Source organism: Peromyscus maniculatus, chromosome 2 (assembly GCF_049852395.1).
Source record: "Peromyscus maniculatus bairdii isolate BWxNUB_F1_BW_parent chromosome 2, HU_Pman_BW_mat_3.1, whole genome shotgun sequence".
Taxonomy (NCBI): domain Eukaryota; kingdom Metazoa; phylum Chordata; class Mammalia; order Rodentia; family Cricetidae; genus Peromyscus; species Peromyscus maniculatus.
In genome coordinates, this window is record NC_134853.1 from 173,189,357 (window position 1) to 173,208,923 (window position 19,567).

At 49.1% G+C, this 19,567-nt stretch overlaps 1 protein-coding gene across 2 annotated transcripts; it reads left to right on the plus strand.

The window, feature by feature from the left end:
- The first annotated feature begins 11,728 nt into the window (after positions 1-11,728).
- Mxra8 (matrix remodeling associated 8) lies at positions 11,729-16,126 on the plus strand. 2 transcript variants are annotated; one of them, XM_006992361.4, is made up of 10 exons: positions 11,729-11,939; positions 12,839-12,862; positions 12,973-13,275; positions 13,481-13,582; positions 13,696-14,166; positions 14,576-14,743; positions 14,823-14,862; positions 14,935-15,011; positions 15,083-15,163; positions 15,358-16,126. In XM_006992361.4, the coding sequence occupies exons 1-10, from the start codon at positions 11,732-11,734 to the stop codon at positions 15,381-15,383; spliced, it is 1,500 nt and encodes a 499-aa protein (XP_006992423.4). In that variant the 5' UTR covers positions 11,729-11,731; the 3' UTR covers positions 15,384-16,126. The 2 variants fall into 2 exon arrangements, with proteins under 2 accessions (XP_006992423.4, XP_015841520.3); XM_015986034.3 differs by having other exon boundaries at positions 11,730-11,945.
- The last annotated feature ends 3,441 nt before the right edge of the window (positions 16,127-19,567 follow it).

Consider the following 19,567-nt stretch of genomic DNA (forward strand, 5'->3'; position numbering starts at 1 on the left):
CAGCCTTGTGTAGAGATATATGCTATGGGATCACTATGAACAGCTCCAGGGAGGTGGGCTTCAGTGTGAATACTGGTGGCATTGGGGCTGAGGGGTATCTGTACTAGGGTGAGTGGTGATTTGATTATGAAGTAAGGGATGGTTTGAGAGAACAAGGTAGGGAAGCAGAAAAGGTCAGGTTTCCCAAAAGATGCACATGGTCCCCTATAGGTGATAAGCCCTTTAAGTTGCCCTGTTGGCTGGGATGGTGTCATCTGGCCACGGGACAGGGTATTACCATGGATGCCAGCCTTCCCAGATGCTCCAGCCTCTTTTTGACTCCTCAGCCTCTCCTATGTTCTGGATTCTTCAGTGTGTGGGTGGGGGCACTAATCAGAAAGGTTGCCTGAACAGTGTGTTGGTAAGTTCAGTGTTGAGGGCTTACCAAGGAAGATGCTGTTTAGAGTTTTAGCTTGAGTTAGAGACTTATGATTCCAGTATCCCTGCATTGAGAGGAATGTATACTCTGAACAGTTTGGAGGCCTGGAGGGACCCTGGCCTTGTGTACCAAGGTATGAGGGAGCTAGGTATAAGCAGGGGAACCTGGACAGTGCATCTGTTGTGCCTTCTCGTTTACTCTGCTCTCTGATACCTATCTTCAGAGTTAACAAATCTAGGGTAGACTAGATGATATTGATAACCAAATGTTCCTTGGTATCCAGATGGGCCCCTGCTCAATGCATGTGAATCAGTGAATGGGTTTCCAAAAGACATGGTCCCAAAAGGGCATTGTGGTCTCTGCTTTAAAGACTGAAGCTGATTGGGTGGGAGTGCTAAAAACCTCTAATGTAGCTGTGTGTTTACGTGACCATAAGGGGGCAGTAATCAGAGACTCTTGGCATCCCATGGACCTTGGCTGAGGACCAGAGCAGCTGGCTGAGAGCTCCTTTCAGGACTCCCCAGCTGTGATACTCTTCCTGAATCTGGGCGCCTGTGGTGAGTGGAACAGGGGTCCCAGGGCCTGAGTGTCCAAGACTGAGGCTTGGTGAAGGGTAGCCTGCCCTCTCTGAACCAGTTCTGGCCAAGTCTGACCCTGCAGCTCCCTGCTGGCACTTTTGGCTGTCCATAGCTGCTCCTGGTATTTCCTTTCAGCCCTGCCCAAGAGCTGCCCTGTGGCTTACCCCACACTTCTCTAGAGGAGAAATGAGGTTTTGACTCTGCTGTCTGGAGTTAAGCTTCCAGATCTTAGCAGAGAGGCCTGTAGGGCAGGAGACCCAAGTGGTTCAGCTACCACACTCAGGTGTCAGCTAGAAAAGAAGAGGCCCTGAGCTACTTCACCTTGTGGTTCCTACAGAGTAACACTTTTTCCGTTTTTTTTTTTTTTTTTTTTTTTTTTTTTTTTGTGTGTGTGTGTGTGTGTGTGTGTGTGTGTGTGTGTGTGTGTGTGTGTTTTGAGACAGGATCTCTGTACTCAAGGCTGTCTTAGGACTTGCTGTGTAGACCAGGCTGGCCTTTTAAATTCAGAGATCCACCTAACTCTGCCTATTGAGTGCTGGGATTAAAGCCATGCACCACCATGCTTGGTCCAAGGGTAGTGGTTTTTAACATTGCCTAAATTGTATCTGGAGACGTTTTGGTTGCTAGAATGGGGATTAGAGATGGCAGATATTGCTGGGCTCCTAAAAGACAGGAACACGCTACCACACAATCCCACACATAACATCAAGTGCTGAGGGTGAGATTGTTTTCTTCGTCACATATCATGGGTCACTGTGTGAGTCATCCCTGTCCAATCTCTACCCCCATGCTTATGGCTTGGAAAATTTACCCAGCCAGGATCTCAGCAGACAATTTGAGGATTATATTTTTATCTTTACAGCTCTTTCCAGGCCACAAAGGGGCTATCCTTTCTTTCCTATGGGGCCTCCACCCGGCCTTCTACCTTGTGGGATGCATAGCCCCTTCTTGGTATCTCCCTGATCTGGGAAGGATGCTATGAAGGAAGGCCTATGATTTCGTTCTGCTCCCAACTGATCAACCTGGCCCCTCCTAGCATAGTCATGGTTTAGATTCTGGCCAGGCCATGGTTGCTAAGAGTAGTCTTCATCCCATGATGAGTACCCCATCTTTTGTACCAAGACTAAAAGCTGATAGCTACCTCAGTATGGCCTTTTGTGAGCTGATGTCCACCACATGCCTGCACAGCCAGCATCACATTTGAGTACCTAGTGTGTTTCCTAACCAGTAACTGTGCAGGGTCTACACTTACACAAATTCCTGTCTCTGCTGAGGAACTTTGGTCAGAGCACTGCCAACTCAGAAGCCCCTGCATGGGATACAGTACAGTGTTTGATGCAAGCCTGACTGACCTTCCAATGAGTTTTATTTCCCACTGTCAGGGAAGTATGTGGCTGGCAAGGACAATATGTTCTAGGTAGAGCAGAGCCTAGAAGGAGGATGGTCCCATTGAGTTAGTCCATGGCTTGCACTATCCTGGTAAGGACATGGCTTAGGGTTGGAAGGTGAGAAAACATCCCTGTGTCTAGGGTTCATGTTGATGCCTCACCAGGCTTTCTTGGACCACCAGCTCCCAAATCATGACATATAGAGAATTCTTACTAGTTATGAATGCATGGCCTTATCTTATGCTTTTCCCTCTAGCTCTTTTTTCTTTTCTTTTTTTTAAGATTTATTTATTTTATCCATAGGAGTGCTCTATCTGTATGTACAACTTTATGCCAGAAGAGGGCATCAGATCCCAGTATAGATGGTTGTGAGCCACCATGTGGTTGCTGGGAATTGAACTCAGGACCTCTGGAAGAGTAGCCAGTGCTCTCAACCACGGAGCCATCTCTCCAGCTCTTAATTTAACCTGTTTTTCTTCATCTATATTTTGCCTTGAGGATTTTTACCTCTCTTTCCTTCTGTATGTCCTATTTCTCTGCTTCCTCCATGTTTGACTGGCTGGCCCTGGCTTCTCCCCCACTCCCACCAAGACTCCTCTTCCTTATTCTTTTTGCCTAGCAGCCCACCTATCCTTCTACTGCCTAGTTATTGGCTATTAAGCTTTGTTGTTTTTGTTGTTGTTGTTTTGAGACAGGGTTTCTCTGTGTAGCTTTGGAGCCTTTCCTGGAACTCACTCTGTATCCCAAGCTGGCCTCGAACCCACAGAGATCCTCCTGCCTCTGCCTCCCGAGTGCTGGGATTAAAGGTATGTGCCACCACCACCCAGCTAGAAAAGCTTTTTTAACATGATGAGCAGGAACCAATGAATGAAGGGCCTGGAGCCATTTATGCTTTTCAGAGACACGTATTTATTTTGTCTTTTTTTTTTTTTTCTGGAGCTGAGGACCAATCCCAGGACCTTGCACTTACTAGGCAAGCACTCTACCACTGAGCTAAATCCCCAACCCGACATGTATGTAATACCTTCCTAACCTTCCTAAACACATGATTTTTGTGGCAGAGCAGTTTATTTTGTCCTCTGGTGTCCACGTGTGCACCATGATACTGCATGCACATTAATAAACCTAGAACCGCCGGGCGGTGGTGGCGCACGCCTTTAATCCCAGCACTCGGGAGGCAGAGCCAGGCGGATCTCTGTGAGTTCGAGGCCAGCCTGGACTACCAAGTGAGTCCCAGGAAAGGCGCAAAGCTACACAGAGAAACCCTGTCTTGAAAAACCAAAAAAAAAAAAAAAAAAAAAAAAAAAAAAAAAATAAACCTAGAACCAAAGAGGAGAACTCTGAAGTCTGACTTTATATACTCACTCAAACCATGAAATCCCAAGTAAAGTAATTCTGGGCATTAAGTCTCCAGGGAGCTTCCTATTGGTAAAGTGCTCGAGACACTTACCTTTTCTCCACCAGGATTAAGGATCTTTGCCCTGTGTTGTGCTTTCCCATTATTCAGCTCTATCCTTTGACTAAAACTAGTCAAAGAAAAAAAGGGGTGTGTGGCAATTTCTATAGGCAGGTAGGAGAGAACCTGCCCTGAGTTACTGCATGATAGAAGACCGCAAGATAAAAGGTAGCCAGAGGGTGTTATGCAGGCAAAGGGTGACCATATGGACAGATTGTATGGGTGACCATGTAGACAAGGGGACTGTGTAGACCAATAGTGCTGCATAGATGGGTAGAGGCACTATGGCTAGAAGAAGCATCAAGATCCTCCAGCCTTGGTTATGCTGTCTAGTTAACACAATATTTAGCATATACAAGCCATTTCTGCCAAGTCTTACCAGAATTCCTTATTGGCAGATCACAAACAGTAAAATGTAGACAGTAGGAAACCTGGAGAGATGGTCAGCAATTAAGAGCACTGTTCTTGCAGATAGCCTGAATTCAGTTAGAAGACATTGCCTTGTTGGGTTACTTTTGTTTTGTTCATTTCTACAAAGCAATGAGAATATTTTCCAGCAACTTCAGCGTGGATCCAATAATACTTTGGGTTATAACCCAATAGTACTTTTTGTGCCCGAGTTTTTCACTGGCCACAGTTGTGGCCACTTTTTTTTTTTTTTTTCCAGACAGGGTTTCTCTGTAGCCTTGGCTGTTCTGGAACTCACTCTGTAGACCAGGCTGGCCTCGAACTCACAGAGATCCACCTCCCTCTGCCTTCGAGTGCTGGGATTAAAGGCATGTGCCACCATTGCCTGGGGACACACTACATTTTATTGTTATCAAGAGGACTTGCTTCCTGTTTGAAGATATGAAACACTGTAGATTTATTATTTATTTTTTCCTCCTGGTCCTATAATAAGCTGCTTCTAAGGAGCTATTATTTGTTTTTCAGAGAAACCAGGGTCTGAGCACTGGGTGAGTTGCTGCTCTGGGACCGCTGCATGGTACTTCTTGGTTCTGTTAGTTGACAGAGATAGAAAATACATGTTATAATGACCAACTTAAATGCACAATATGAATTCCACACATCTACGTAATTGATAATTGAGCTAACAAGGTCTTATCAAGGTGTCTATAGCTGGAGTTGAACTGCATATAAGTTGTTCAGGCCCCTCCCGTTCATCTGTAACTTCTCTTTCCAACTAGTAAGTATCTGGGTTCCCCATCTACTACCCCTTGACTTTTCAGGTTCCATGTGCATGCGTGCCCAACAATATCAGAATGGCTGTCAATCAAGGTGCAGTCCTTGAGTGCAGTTCTCTGCCTTCAGCAGCCTGACAGACATGTTCCTCAGATATCATGTCAGCATTCCCTTTCTCCCTTCAGTGCTGTTATACCATTTGTAATACATTAAGATACTTTTGTGTAGCTAGACAGTGGTGGCATATGCCTTTAATCCCAGCACTTGGAAGGCAGAGGCAGGCAGATCTCTGTGAGTTTGAGGCCAGCCTAGTCTACAGAATGAGTTCCAGGGTAACCAGGACTGTTTCACAGAGAAATTCTGTCTTGAGAAAAAAGAAAAAAAAAAGGTACTTTTGTGGGGCTGGGTGGTGGTGGTGTACACTTTTAGTCCCAGTACTTGGGAGGAAGAGGCAGGCAAATCTCTGAATTCAAAACCAGCCTGGACTACATAGTGAGAGCCTGGACTACCTAGTGAGTTCCAGGACAGCCAGAGCTTCACAGGTAAACCCTGTCTCAAAAAACCAAAACAAACAACAAAAAGATACTTTTGTCTCATTTGGCCTTATGTCTTAGGAATTCTTCTCCAACCTTCCTAAACAAGTTTCATTTTTAATTTACATATTTAAGATTCATAGCTGGCAACCACATTGGGGAGGCAGAGGCAGGCAAATGTCTGTGAATTTGAGGCCAGCTTGGTCTACATCAGTGGTTCTTAAACTTCCTCAACCGTTGCTACTTCATAACTGTAATTTTGCTACTGTTATGAATCATAATGTAAATATTTTTGGAGACAGGTTTGCCAAAGGGGTTGCAACTCATAGGTTGAGAACCTCTGGTCTATATAATGAGATTACATAGAGAGACTGTCTCAACAACAACAAAGATTTGGGCCTGGGCATTGTGGCACATGTAATTCTAGCACTTGGTAGGTAGGGGCAGGAGAATCACCTGAAATTCCAGGCTATCCTGGTTTACACGGTAAAGTCCGGGCCAGCCAGTGTTAGGTGGGTGGCAGTGAGACGGTTTAGTGGGTAAAATGCTTGCCCTACAAGCCCGATAACTTGAGTTTGATCCCTGGAACATGGTGGGAAAAGAATCAGTTCCCAGAAGTTGTCCTCTATTTTAAAATTGATGGATTGTGGCCAACAAGACAGTTCACCAGGTAAAGGTGCTTGCCACCAAATCTGAAAACCTGAATTCCATTCCCAGATGCCGCAGTGCTTTGTACATTGTGACATGTACACTGTGACATAGATGCCACAGCATACTGTAGCAGGAATCTTAAAAGTTCTTATTAATAAAATCAAACCCGAGGCGAGTTATTGGGGTCAATGCTGGTAGATCAGAGAGACAGAACAAGCCACAGCTATCTCACCTCGCCGGATCCTCAGCTGGTCTTGTTTCCTCAGACTGGAAGCTTCTGTGTCCTCATCCCAATAGCTCTCAGCTGAACTGCTGCTTAAAAGCCTGAATGCTTAATCAGCCACATGCTTAACCAGCCACATGCTTAACCAGCCAAATGCCTCTAGTTTCTGGTCCTCAAGCCTTATATACCTTTCTGCTTTCTACCATCACTCCCTAGGATTAAAGGCTTGCTTCCTGGGATTAAAGGCGTGAGTCACCATGCCTGGCTGTTTCCAATGTGGCCTTGAACTCACAGAGATCCCAGATGGATTTCTGCCTCTGGAATGCTAGGATTAAAGGCGTGTGCTATCACTGAGTAACTAGTGGCTTTTCTGTTCTCTGACCCCAGATAAGTTTATTAAGGTACACAATATTTTGGGGAACACAATACCACCACAGCATACACATAAATTGATGGATTGGTGGGGTGTCAGTGGTCAAGTGCTTTCAGAACATGTGTAAAGCCTGGGGTTCAACCTATAATGCAAAGAAAATAACTTGCTGTGTAACCAGGCTGCCCTCCAGATCACAGAGATCTCTTTGCCTCAGGCTCCCAAATGCTGGGATAATAGGCTTGTGCCATCATGCCTCCATTTTTGTTTCTTGTTTTGGATGATGTCTCACTATGCAGCTTTGGCTGATCTGGCACCCACTATGCATCCCAAGCTGGCTCTGCCTGCTGAGTGCTGGGATTAAAGGTGTGTGCTACCATACCTGACACAGCAACAATATAAAACCGACGAGGGCTGGGCGGTGGTGGCGCACTCCACTCCTTTAATCCCAGCACTCTGGACCCTAGAAGAACCAACAGACATTCAAGTGACTACTTCTAGGAAATGGGTCAGAACTCATAGAAAACATTCTGGGGGTGCAGTTTAGTGTTGGAGTGCCTGCTATGATGTACAAAGGCTTGGTTTCAACTCCTTCATGAAAATCTCCCTAACCAGATTGAGTGTAGAATGGTGAATGTTATGGTCTAGAGTGTATGTGAACCATCGTCCTCCACCTCTTGGACATGAGGGGTCCAAACAGATCCTAGCACAATCCAGATGGACTTTTGACCCAGCAGTTTGTCTGTATTGGCCCCTATCATACCCAATCCTTACTAAGAAACCAGGGACTATGGAAACCAGGGGCTATCCTTATGAAATGAATACTTGTTTCTGCTACCATGGAACTGTATTGGTCCCCCAGTGCTGTACAAGAAGTCACATTTGTTACCTCACTCTTCCATGGTCTACCCCTGCTAAAAGTCTCAAAAGCCTGATGTCAGAGTATCTCCAAAGACTTGTGGTTCATTTCTGGACCACCTGCAGAATCTGATTCCTCCAAGTTGTAGGGATGAAGACTTGGCTGGGGTCTAGGACTATCTCAGCTCCCAAAGGTCACCCTCAGACCTTGTTCTGTTGCCCACCCAGTGGGATTCTTAACTCCAGGGAACTGCTCCCCTGGAGGGAATAGCTCTTTGCATCTGCTCTGGTAGAAGCTTTGCCACCAAAGCAGGGACATTTTCTCACTTTTTAATGTTATGTAGCCTGATCAAGTATGTATATGACTACGCTGCATGCTCACACTCACACCAATGGCTGTAGTCTTGTGGATTCTTTGAAATTTTCTCACCATGAGGACTTGATAGGGACCATTTTCTTGTCTGTCCATGGTAGCTCTAAACCACTTCAGTATTTCTGTGTGCCATCAGGCCAACCTCTAGCCAGATGGCTATTCTTGTTTAATTTATTTTAAAACAGGTTCTTACTTATGGTGATCCTCCTGATTCAGCCTCTTGAATGCTGTGGTAACAGGCATGTGCCACTATGCCCATCCACTTCTGTCATTTAGAAATGATCATAAGGGGTTGGAGAGATGGCCTAGTGTTTTAGAGCACTTGTTGCTCTTACAGAGGACCCAGGTTTGATTCCGAGTGACTAAAGGAGGCTAACAACTACCCGTAGCTACAGTTCCAGAGGACCTGATGCCCTCTTCTGGCCTCTGAGTGCACTGCAGGTAGTACACAGCCATATGCAGGTGAGACACCCATACACAAAAAAATACATTAAATATTTTTTTAAATGATCATAAGCCAGGTATAGTGGTGCATTCTTTTAATCCTAGCACTTGGTATGCAGAGGCAGGTGGATCTCTGTAAACTGGAGTCCAGTCTGGTCTATATAGTGAGTTCCATGACCGCCAGAGCTATGTAGAGAGACCTTGTCTGGAAAAAAAAACAAACAAAAAACAAACAAACAACAACAACAAAAAAAAACCAAAACAAAACAAAATAAGGGGGCTGGAGAGATGGCTCAGCGGCTAAGAGCACTGGCTGTTCTTCCAGAGGTCCTGAGTTCAATTCCCAGCAACCACATGGTGGCTCACAACCATCTGTAATGAGATCTGGTGCCATCTTCTGGCCTGCAGGTGTATATGCAGACAGAACACTGTATACATAATAAACAAATAAATCTTTAAAAAAAAAAAAAAAAAAAAAAAAAGAACCCTGGTTGCTCTTCCAGAGGACCCGGGTTCAATTCTCAACACCCAGTTCTGGGTAATTCCAACATCCTCACACACAGACATACATGTAAGAAAAAAAACCCAATGCACATCCAAAAAAAAAGTTGATTAAAAGGTAAGTATGCGGGGCTGGAGAGATGGCTCAGAGGTTAAGAATACTGACTCTTCTTCCAGAGGTCCTGAGTTCAATTCCCAGCAACCACATGGTGGCTCACAACCATCTGTAACGAGATCTGGTGCCCTCTTCTGGCCTGTAGGCGTACATGCAAGCAGAACATTGTATACATAATAAATAAATCTTTAAAAAAAAAAAAAGATAAGTATGCTGGTCTATCAACAGGGCAAGGGCTGGTGCATCCATCTAATTTAGCACTGAATCTTGAGTGCTTGGTGGGTGTTCAGTAAGTTCAGATGAATGAAGATCAATGTGGGTCTTTATGGATGAGTAACAGTAGATGCATAAGCAGCTCTCAGTTTGTGCCTGTGTCTGGCCGGAATATATTCCTTGGGACCATAAGAAGCCTGTGGTGGGGCAGCTGGGCCTGACTGAATCGCTGGTCCTGTGGTTTTTCTTCCCAATGAGCCGGGCTGCCTGGAATGTCCAAGTCACCAGGAATAGGAGCCAACATCAGATTCTTAGTCTTTGTGCCTAGTGGGCTGGCTGATACTGCTTGTCTGGCCACACCCCTAAAAGAAGAAGATAGGTCTAGGGCTCTGGGTTGGCTGAGGCTTTGCCAAAGTACCATGAGGTCAGTACCATGGTCTGTTCTTTTCCTAGAGGGACAAAGATTCTAGATGGGGCTGGGAAGCAAGGGGCAAGGAGCTGGGGGCTCCACAGTACAGACTGAGAAGGAGCTGGAGCGGCCCTGGCCCCCCTTGACTGTGGGAGGGGCAGGTGGCTTGGTTAGCAGCCCAGGCTGCCTGCTTGGCTCCAGTTCTTGTCTGTGGCTATTTCCTGCTTAAGGATGTGGTGGTGGGGGCTGGGAGGAGGGCAAACAGACCTCTGCTGTCCATCTTGACTCCTCTGGCCTAAAGTAGAGGATAGTATGGGGGAAAGAAGGTATTGGCTAAGGGTCATTTGTTCCCATGTGTGTCTCTAGGGAGTCAAGGCTCCCATAGATATCAGCATCTGGCCTGTGATCTGGAAGTAAGTTATTGGGATTTGCAGTTTGAGAGTTCCCCAAGTCTGCAAGCCCTGAGTCTGCAAAGGGAAGACCTGGGCAGAGGTATGGAACAGGTGTCCCAGACTTCTAATACACTCTTCCTCTGTCCTCTACCTTGAACCTTGTCACCACTCATATTTAGGATCAGGCTTGGGCCACCTCTGTGTCCTTCTATCACTTCCTGAACACTCTCCTTCCATGGAAAGAAACAGGATAAGGGATAGCCTAGAACAACCATGGGAGAGTGGAGAGGGGAGACAGATATAGCAGAAGTCAACCTCCTGAGTATGGGGTAGAGACACACACTGTGGCAAGTGAGGCATCCACACCACTTAGAAAAGCAGAAGGGAAGGCCAGAATAGGGGAACTGGGGGATGGCCTGCTGGGTGGGACTTGTTTTTCCAGAATAAAAGGCCCAGGGAAGAGCTGGGGGGCCAAGTTCATGCTCTGCCTGGCCCAGATCCTGGATGGCTGGCTCCCTTAAGTCCTGAGGGACTTCCTTTCCTGTAGCCTCACAGCTGGTCCTCCGTGTTTCCCCCTCCCCTCCAATAGCCAGCTAGGCTGAGGTTCTGGCTTGTTTGAGGACTTGGGGACCCCACCCCAGCCTCCAGGGATAGGGCCTGTACCTATTACTATCCAAAGAAGTGGCCTAGACTGCTTAGGGCTTCTGAGGTTTCTTGGATTCTTTTCCTTTCTTGTTCTGAGGTTTGCTTAACTAGCAGGAGTGGGCTGGTACACAGTGCTGCTCTGTTATTTCCCATTTGTTTATATGACTTTGTGTTCCCAGAGCTTCAAATTTGTGCTTTCTGTTGGGAGAGTTCACTCCCCTTTCCTCCAAGTGGAGGTTTCCCAGATCATAGTAATTCAGTCCTGGTTTCAGGACTCTGGGTTTGCCTTATGGATGTGGATAGCTCTAGTCGTCAGGCCATGAGGAAAGTGACCACACGCACACTCTGTCCTCAGTACCCAGAGGTCCTACCACTCACCTCCCTGGTTAGCTGTTCCTTGTTTTGTTTGAGACAGGGCCTCGATACGTGTAGCCGTGGCTGCTCTGGCATTCACTATGAGGATCATGTTGGCCTCGAACTCATAGAGGTCTGCCTCTGCCTCTCAAGTGCTAGAATTAAAGGTGTGGGCCACTGTGCCTGCCTTTCTTGATCCTAGAGATAAGTGGATCATAGTGCCATCATGTGGTCCGCAGGTAGCCCACCATGGTCCCAGAGAAGGGCATAGTAAAGTCACCCTCATCTAAATTGGAACTGGAAGAGCCGCCTGATCTGGCAAGGAGAATACAAGAATGGAGAAAGCAGCCCAGGTTTTTTGGCCTGGCTGACCACATGGGAGAATGTCAAAGCCGGGGATGCAGATCATTCACCTTCAAACACCAGTTCTGCTGCAGCTCAGAAAGTTTACCAGATGCTTGGCACCCACATGGCCTCAGGAATCCTCACATTCAGGCCTCTTCATCTGTCCTAGGACTGAGCTACTGCCCCACCCCAGGGCTGACCGGTGACTGGCTGAGCATTTACTCAGACCCTCCCACCTCCTAGGCCTGGACCGGGTGGCTGCAACACAGCAGGCCAGCCAAAGATGGGGGAGGCCAACAGTAGAGCAGCGCAGTGGGCGGGGCACAGACCCGGCCCACAGCTCCGTGATGTCAGCGGGTGCTGGCAGGGAGAGGGGGTCGGCTGTTTTTCTGGAGAGTTAGAGCTGAGTAAGACAAAGCGCAGCGCGGACCCTGCTGGCGCCATGGAACTGCTGTCCTGTGTCTTGCTGTGGAAACTGGTGCTTCTTCAGAGTGAGTGTGAGAGATGGGACTGGGTGTGGGACAGTGAGCTGATGAACTCTCTGTGTTTAGGCTGGGAGGGGTAGGGAGCACTCATCAAAGAAAAGGACCAGGCTGGTGCCTCAAAACAGCAATTCACTTTCAATCATGAAGCCTTCAGGTACTCCAACAAAAATCCCAGAGGCCCTAACTAGGGAGGATGTAGCCAAGGTGCCTCCTGTACCCATTCTTTGTGTGACTACAGTGTCAGCTGCTCAGGGTGCAGTCCTCCCAGATGTGGGGAGGGAGTCAGGGGGGCTGACAACTAAGGGGCTAATAGAGTCTGTTCCAACGCCTTCTTCAGGGCCCCCAGGCCTGCCTACTCTGGCCTGCTGACCAGGCACATTTTTCCTAGGAGCCTGGGCCCTAAGCCACTTCTCCACAGCACTGTCTTGGGCCAGTGGTGGCAGATCAGGACTTACTCCCCATGTCACCTGTTAGGACTGTAGCAGGGGGCCGTGCTGCACCCAGGGTGGGGTGTGCAGGACAGGGCTATGAATGCCTGAGGTCTGAAGGTGCGTATACGACTGCTGGTTGCCTCAGTGTCCTGCTGGAGCAGTTCGGAAGGACTTGTTGCTATGATGTGGCAATGGTTACTTCAAGTTCACAGTTCAGAACAAGACCGCAAAGAGTCACATCCTTCCCTACTACTCACTGCCAGATTTCTTGGTTTCCCACTTACCAGAGCTGTCTGTATAGCCAGGAAGTCAACTAAGGGTGTTACCTGCAGCTTCCCTACCAGAACTCGTTAAGTGGGCATCGTGGCAACAAACTGCCATGACTGCGGGAGGCCCCAAGTGGTCTTCCAGCTGGTGGGTCCTGGGATGCAAAGGTGAAAAATCCCTACAGCTTTATTCTTCCTCTCCTTACAGGCCTTGAAGTCCTTCTGTACTCAGGTTAGTATCCCATACCCAGCTGTGGGCCAGGCCCCTTTAGGGTCCACTTCTCTCCTAACCCATCCTGCCTCCATCTTGACTTTTGCCGCTGACTCCCTCTTCCCGACAAGGGCCCTCAGGGACCGCAACAGCCAGCAGCTCTGTGGTGTCTGAGTCCGTAGTGAGCTGGGCAGCCGGAACCCAGGCGGTGCTGCGCTGCCAGAGCCCGCGCATGGTGTGGACCCAAGACCGACTGCATGACCGCCAGCGCGTGGTCCACTGGGACCTCAGCGGAGTCGCGGGCAGCCAAGGGCGCCGACTCGTGGATATGTACTCGGCGGGTGAACAGCGCGTGTACGAGCCGCGCGACAACGGCCGCCTCCTGCTGTCGCCTTCTGCCTTCCACGACGGCAACTTCTCACTGCTCATCCGCGGTACGCTGTGGAACCGTGGTGGGGGCTGAAACTTTGGCTGGAATAGAAACATTGGCAGGGGGCGGACACATACCTTTGACGAGGCTAGGCCTACGAAAGGGTGGAGCCTTGGAAAGGCGGGGCCGTGGAGGGGACAGAACCATTTTAGGGAGGGGCTATGGAGGAAGATGCGTCCCACACGCTGAGGTTATCTTCTGCGAAGCAGCTGTGGAGGAGGGCGACGAAGGGGTGTACACCTGCAACCTGCACCACCACTACTGTCACCTCTACGAGAGTCTGGCTGTGCGCCTCGAGGTCACCGACGATCGTGAGTGTGCCCCTCACCCTCCTTTTGCTACTGCCATCCCTGCCCCAGCCAGTCTTTCCCTTCCTCTCCTCTGCGGGGCAGTGATCTGGCTGCCTCTCTCAATGCATCCGCAGCCCTGTTAGCTCGCGCGTACTGGGACGGCGAGAAGGAAGTGAAGGTGGTGGTCCGCGGCGCGCCGGCTCTGATGACTTGTGTGAACCGTGCGCACTTGTGGACTGACCGCCACTTAGAGGAGGCGCAGCAGGTGGTCCATTGGGACCGACAGCTACCTGGGGTGCCACACGACCGCGCTGACCGCCTGCTAGACCTGTACGCATCTGGCGAGCGCCGCGCCTACGGACCATCCTTCCTGCGTGATCGTGTGGCAGTGAATGCCGACGCTTTTGCACGCGGCGACTTCTCCCTACGCATAGATTCTCTGGAGCCGGCTGATGAGGGAATCTACTCCTGCCACCTGCACCACCACTACTGCGGCCTGCACGAGCGCCGGGTCTTCCACCTACAGGTCACCGAACCCGTCTTGGAGCCACCTGCTCCTGCCTCTCCCGGTAATGGGTCTGGCCACAACAGCGCTCCTGGCCCAGGTGTGTGCAAGTGTGCAGCCTACGGGCACCAAGAAGGGGTATTGCTGAGAGTTTCTTCCTTCCTTTCCTTCTTTCTTTCCTTCTTTCTTTCCTTCCTTCCTTCCTTCCTTCCTTCCTTCCTTCCTTCCTTCTTTCTTTCTTTCTTTCTTCTCCTCCTCCTCCTCCTCCTCCTCCTCCTCCTCCTCCTCCTCCTTCTTCTTCTTCTTCTTCTTCTTCTTCGTATTAGTTTTTGTTTTTCGAGACAAGGTTTCCTTGTGTAGCCTCAGCTGTCCTGGAACCATCTTTGTAGACCAGGCTGGACTTAAACTCAGAGATCTGCCTGTCTCTGTTTTCTGAGTGCTGGGATTAAAGGCATGCTCCACCACACCTGGCTCATGGAGGGTTTCTGATGCTTGCTACTTCCCTGTAGATCCCACGCTGGTAAGTAGGTCCCGAGGCCACAGTGTCATCAATGTCATTGTCCCAGAGAACCACGCGCATTTCTTCCAGCAACTGGGCTATGTGTTGGCCACGCTACTGCTATTCATTTTGCTGCTCATCACCGTAGTCTTGGCTACACGCCATCATCACCGTGGAGGTAAGGCAGGGCCCTTAGAACAGAGGGGCCCAGACTGACTGAGGACAGTGAGGCTGACTTGATACTCCTCTCTTCATAGGATGCGGGACCTCAGACAAAAAAGCTGGGACACTGAAGGGGTGAGTTTGCCTGCCCAACCCTCCTCCCAGACCTGCCCTGCCCTGCCCTCCTACACTGCCATCTCCCTTTAGGAAGGATGTGAACATGACGGAGTTTGCTGTGGCCACAGGGGACCAGGCTCCTTATAGGACTGAGGACATCCAGCTAGGTAGGAGTGAGGGCCACAAGGGTCCAGGGGAAGTGCATTTTGGGTGGGACTTATTCTTTTCTTTTAACCAGATTACAAAAACAACATCCTGAAGGAGAGGGCTGAGCTGGCCCACAGTACCCTGCCTGCCAAGAATGTGGATCTGGATAAAGGTGAGCAGTGGAGGGAGACCCCAACATCCCCCCATCCCATATGTGACTCTACCCATTCCCAGGACCCTTTGGATAGGAGACTCCTGCCATCTTTTCTGAGAAGGCCTTGGGAAGTCATGCCAAATGTCTTCCCTGACTTTCCCACTGGGACTAAGGGACAGAAAGTAGACACTAGCCATTTTCTTGGCTTCCAGAGTTCAGAAAGGAGTACTGCAAATAAATGGATCCTGAGCTTCTGGCTGGGTCAGTAGCTCTGTATCAAAGGATGTCTCCATGACCCTCCTGTGGCACTCCTGGCTTCTTCTCAGCGGCTGGTCCCGCTTTCCTATAAACTTGGCCTGAACTTGGCACTTTGTTCTTCCAAGAATCACCCTCATCTTGGTGAGCAACTGTGGGTTCCCTAGGGACTCTGATATAGTATATTTGCTGCCCACTGGTTGGGAGTACAGCCTGTGCCCACTGGTGGCTGTATTCCCAACTTAGACACAACAGACAAAGATCCCTTGTTAATGTCCACCATATGGACTCTCTCATGGCTTCTTCCTGCTAGGGCCAGGAAGACACTTAAAGATGGTTAAGTCACCAGTTCAACACGTTAGCCATTGTCTTGGGGAGCCCCCAGGGTCTTCCTGGACTCACTATGCCTATGTATTACTCAGAGCCCTGCTGTCATATGTTCTGACTCATGGGCCCTCCTTGCTGCTTTGGGCCACTGGGAGCTGGCCCATTGCCCCTTTTCTGCTTCTGATCCCTTTCTGCTGAATACCTTCCAAGAGTTGCTGGGTACCATGTGACTCTTGGCCTTGACATTCCTCCTTTTCTGGAGTCTGGGATTGGGGATCCATTTGTCCTCTATTTTGGCTGAAGATGGGGGAAGAGGGTTCTGAGTGGCCTGTGCTGCCACATCAAACAGCTCCTACTGGGGAAGTTTTTATGTCATAATAAAAACACATCTGATTTTTAGCCTTGGCCCTGCTGTTCCTCTTCTGTTCAGGGAGGACATAGCTCCCAGGTGCTCTCATAACCTTCTTTTGAGTTCCATTGTCCTTCCCTACCCCCTCAAGTGGAATGTCTATGTCTAGGTCCTTCTACGATCAGATGTACCATGACACAAGAGCCCGTTTCCCATGGTGAAGGACTTTCGGTCCCTTTTCCAAGTGTGTGTGTGGACAGGAAGGAGGGGGGATATACAATGACAGAGGGGGAGGTAGGACATAGAAGGAAATGGTGCTGACCCAGTTCTTTTTTTATTTTTATTTTTTGGTTTTTCAAGACAGGGCTTCTCTGTGTAGCTTTGGCGCCTTTCCTGGAACTCACTCTGTAGCCCAGGCTGGCCTCGAACTCACAGAGATCCGCCAGGCTGTGCCTCCCGCGTGCTGGGATTAAAGGTGTGTTCCACCACCGCCTGGCCACTGGCCCAGTTCTTTGAGAAGCAGATGCCAAGATGGAGTAAAAAGAAGCAAAGACAGGCAGGAAGGCTCCCCAAGGATACAAGTCTGAGGAGATTCCATCAGAAAGAGCCCCAAGAGGCAGGGCTTGGCCAACAGGATCAGGTGTTGGTTTTCAGGTTCCCCTAGGGCTAGTCATGACTGGGCACTGGCTGTGTGACCTCAGCAGACTCAGAGGTGAAAAAGCAGCTAAGAAAGGGCACAGACTTCTATCCCCCACCCCCCTTAGAAAGATTTATTTATTTATCATGTATACAGTGTTCTGCCTGCATGTATGCCTGCATGCCAGAAGAGGGCACCAGATCTCATTAGAGAAGGTTGTGAGCCACCATGTGGTTGCTAGGAACTTGGGAAGAGCAGCCTGTGTTCTTAACCTCTGAGTCATCTCTCCAGCCCCCAATCCCCAGCCCCCTTTTTAAGATTTTTTTATTTATTATGTATAGTGTTCTGCCTGCATGTTTGCCTGCTGGCCAGAAGAGGGCACCAGATCTCATTATAGATGGTTGTGAGCCACCATGCGTTTGCTGGGAATTGAATTCAGGACCTCTGGAAGAGCAGCCAGTGTTCTTAACCTCTGAGCCATCTCTCCAACCCCCTCCCACTCTCTCTTTTAAAAAATTTAAAAATCTGGGATTGAAGAGATGGCTCAGCAGTTAGGAGCACTGGCTGCTCTTCCAGAGGACCCAGGTTCAATTCCCAGCAGCCACATGGCAGCTCACAACTTTCTGTAACTCCAGTTCCAGGGTAGCCAACACCCTCACATAGACATACGTGCAGGCAAAATACCAATGCACATAAAATAAAAGTAAATTACACACACACACACACACACACACACACATATATATATCTTAATTTTTATCATTTTATATATATGGGTGTTTTGCCTGCATGTATGTCTGTGTACCACATGTGTGCAGTACTCATGGAAACCCAGATGTTTGTTTGTTTGTCTTGAGACAAGGTCTCACTATATAGCCTGGTCTGGAACTCATAGAGATGCACCTGCCTCTGCTTTCCCAGTGCTAGGATTGGATTAAAGGCACATGCCATCACATCCTGCTTTTTTTTTTTTTCATTTATATTATGTGAATGTTTGTAGATAAGTGAATGGCATGAATGTAGAGGTCAGAGGATAAGTTGCAGGACTCTATTCTCTCCTTCTTGGGTGGGCTTCAGCCTGCACTATGTCTTGGAGTTCAAACTCAAGTCATCAGACTTAACAGCAGGCACCTTAAATAACTGAGCCATCTTATTCATCCCATTTCTTCACTCTTGCCCCCCTCCAGTGCTCTCCCAATAATAGTGAGGATAGGAAAGGATGACAATCGCCCACAAGGACCTCAGTGACCTGTTGAGGTATAGTTTGAGGATGTACCTCTCACACTAGTGGCCTTTGAACCCATCAGTGCTAGACAAGACCACTCCTAAAAAGGCACAAGTTCTGGCCTCACGTCCACCTCTTTTACAGTGACCCAACCTGCCCCTGTCAGCATCAGCATCAGTACCAAGCCTCCTACCAGGCCTCTGGCTTCTAGTTCCTATTATTTGTGGTGTCAGATGGGAACCAAGGGCAGCTGGGCTGTGAGGACCCTTGCATATGAGTGCTTCTGACCAATAGGTCAGTAGCATCTTGTGTCTGGCCAGAGGAACACTCAGAAAAGGGACTGTCTTTCTCCCTCTTGAGCTGACCCTTTGAAGCGACCTTGCCTGGCTTCTTCAGGTTACTTCTGTAAAGATTCAAGGAAGAGGGCCAGTTGCTAGCAAAGGGAGTCCGGGTTCCCAGGATTGCAGGCCTCTTTTGGGAGTAAGGGATTAAAGGGAAGAACTCTGCTTAGGCTGACTTCAGTGGCCTTTAGTATACATTCAATGCCTTCTGTCTAACTTCTGGGTCCTCCAGGCAGTGGTGGGGTCTTTCCTTGTGCTGGCATAGTGTCTGGGGATGGTTCTAGGTCACATTAGGCTCCCCTTGTCTCTATCACTGACCAGTATCCTATGCATTACCCTACTCTTATTACTGGCCAGCAAAGGGCCTTGTGCCATCCTGGAGTAGGGGAGGCCTTCAGCCTAGCAAGGCTACTGGGTCAACTCTATAGTCAAGGGGCATCCTGGTCTTCCTAGGCCTGGAGATGACACCTGGCTTTTTATTTTGGTTTTGGTTTTTCGAGACAGGGTTTCTCCGTGTAGTTTTGGTGCCTGTCCTGGATCTTGCTCTGTAGACCAGGCTGGCCTCGAACTCACAGAGATCTGCCTGGCTCTGCCTCCCACGTGCTAGGATTAAGGGCATGAGCCACCACCACCAGTGACAACTGGCTGTTTTGATCTACAATGTCCAAGGCAAAATCCCTCTGGCTTCAGTCGCAGCTTGGACCTTGCCTGGACACCTGTATGCACACCTGCATCACCACTCGTATTCACTCATTTGAGTTTCTTGGGAGATCCAATGGGACAAGGCAGTGGGCATAAGAACTGAGCTCAGGTTTAGCGTGGGGCGCAGCAAGGCTCTCGCTGTCTTGGGCTAGACATAGGTATCTTTAAATTCTTGGGGAGCGCCCGAAGCACCTCAGAGTAGCCAGTGCCTCCGGATTCAGCCCTACGGTGCTCCTCTACTCCATAGCAGATTTTATTGGCTCAAAGGGCTCAACCTCTCTCCCTCTTGCCTTTCTGGGGCCGAGCGTGCCCATTTGTCCACAAACCTCTGACGGATTCCTGCCTAATGGGAATCTAGGCGAGCGCAGGGTAAGGCTTTTTGGCTCCTGCCTAGGGGAACTCAGAGCCCCGCCCCACGCTACTTCACAGAAAGACCTAACTAGCTTCTAGGCTTCCGGAACCCGCCCGGTCCCATCCCGGCTGCCCAGCTCGTGTGCACGCCTCGTCCAACCCCGAACCCTCCCTGCGCGTGCGTAGTCCCGCCCCACCTGCGCTACGGGCGTCTAGTGACGTCACCAACTCTGGA

Coding starts and splice junctions, on each gene's coding strand:
- Mxra8 (XM_015986034.3), top strand. CDS start 11,732: ATGGGGGAGGCCAACAGTAGAGCAGCGCAGTGGGCGGGGCACAGACCC. Junction 14,167..14,575: donor CAACAGCGCTCCTGGCCCAG/GTGTGTGCAAGT, acceptor ACTTCCCTGTAG/ATCCCACGCTGGTAAGTAGG. Junction 14,744..14,822: donor ACGCCATCATCACCGTGGAG/GTAAGGCAGGGC, acceptor CTCTCTTCATAG/GATGCGGGACCTCAGACAAA.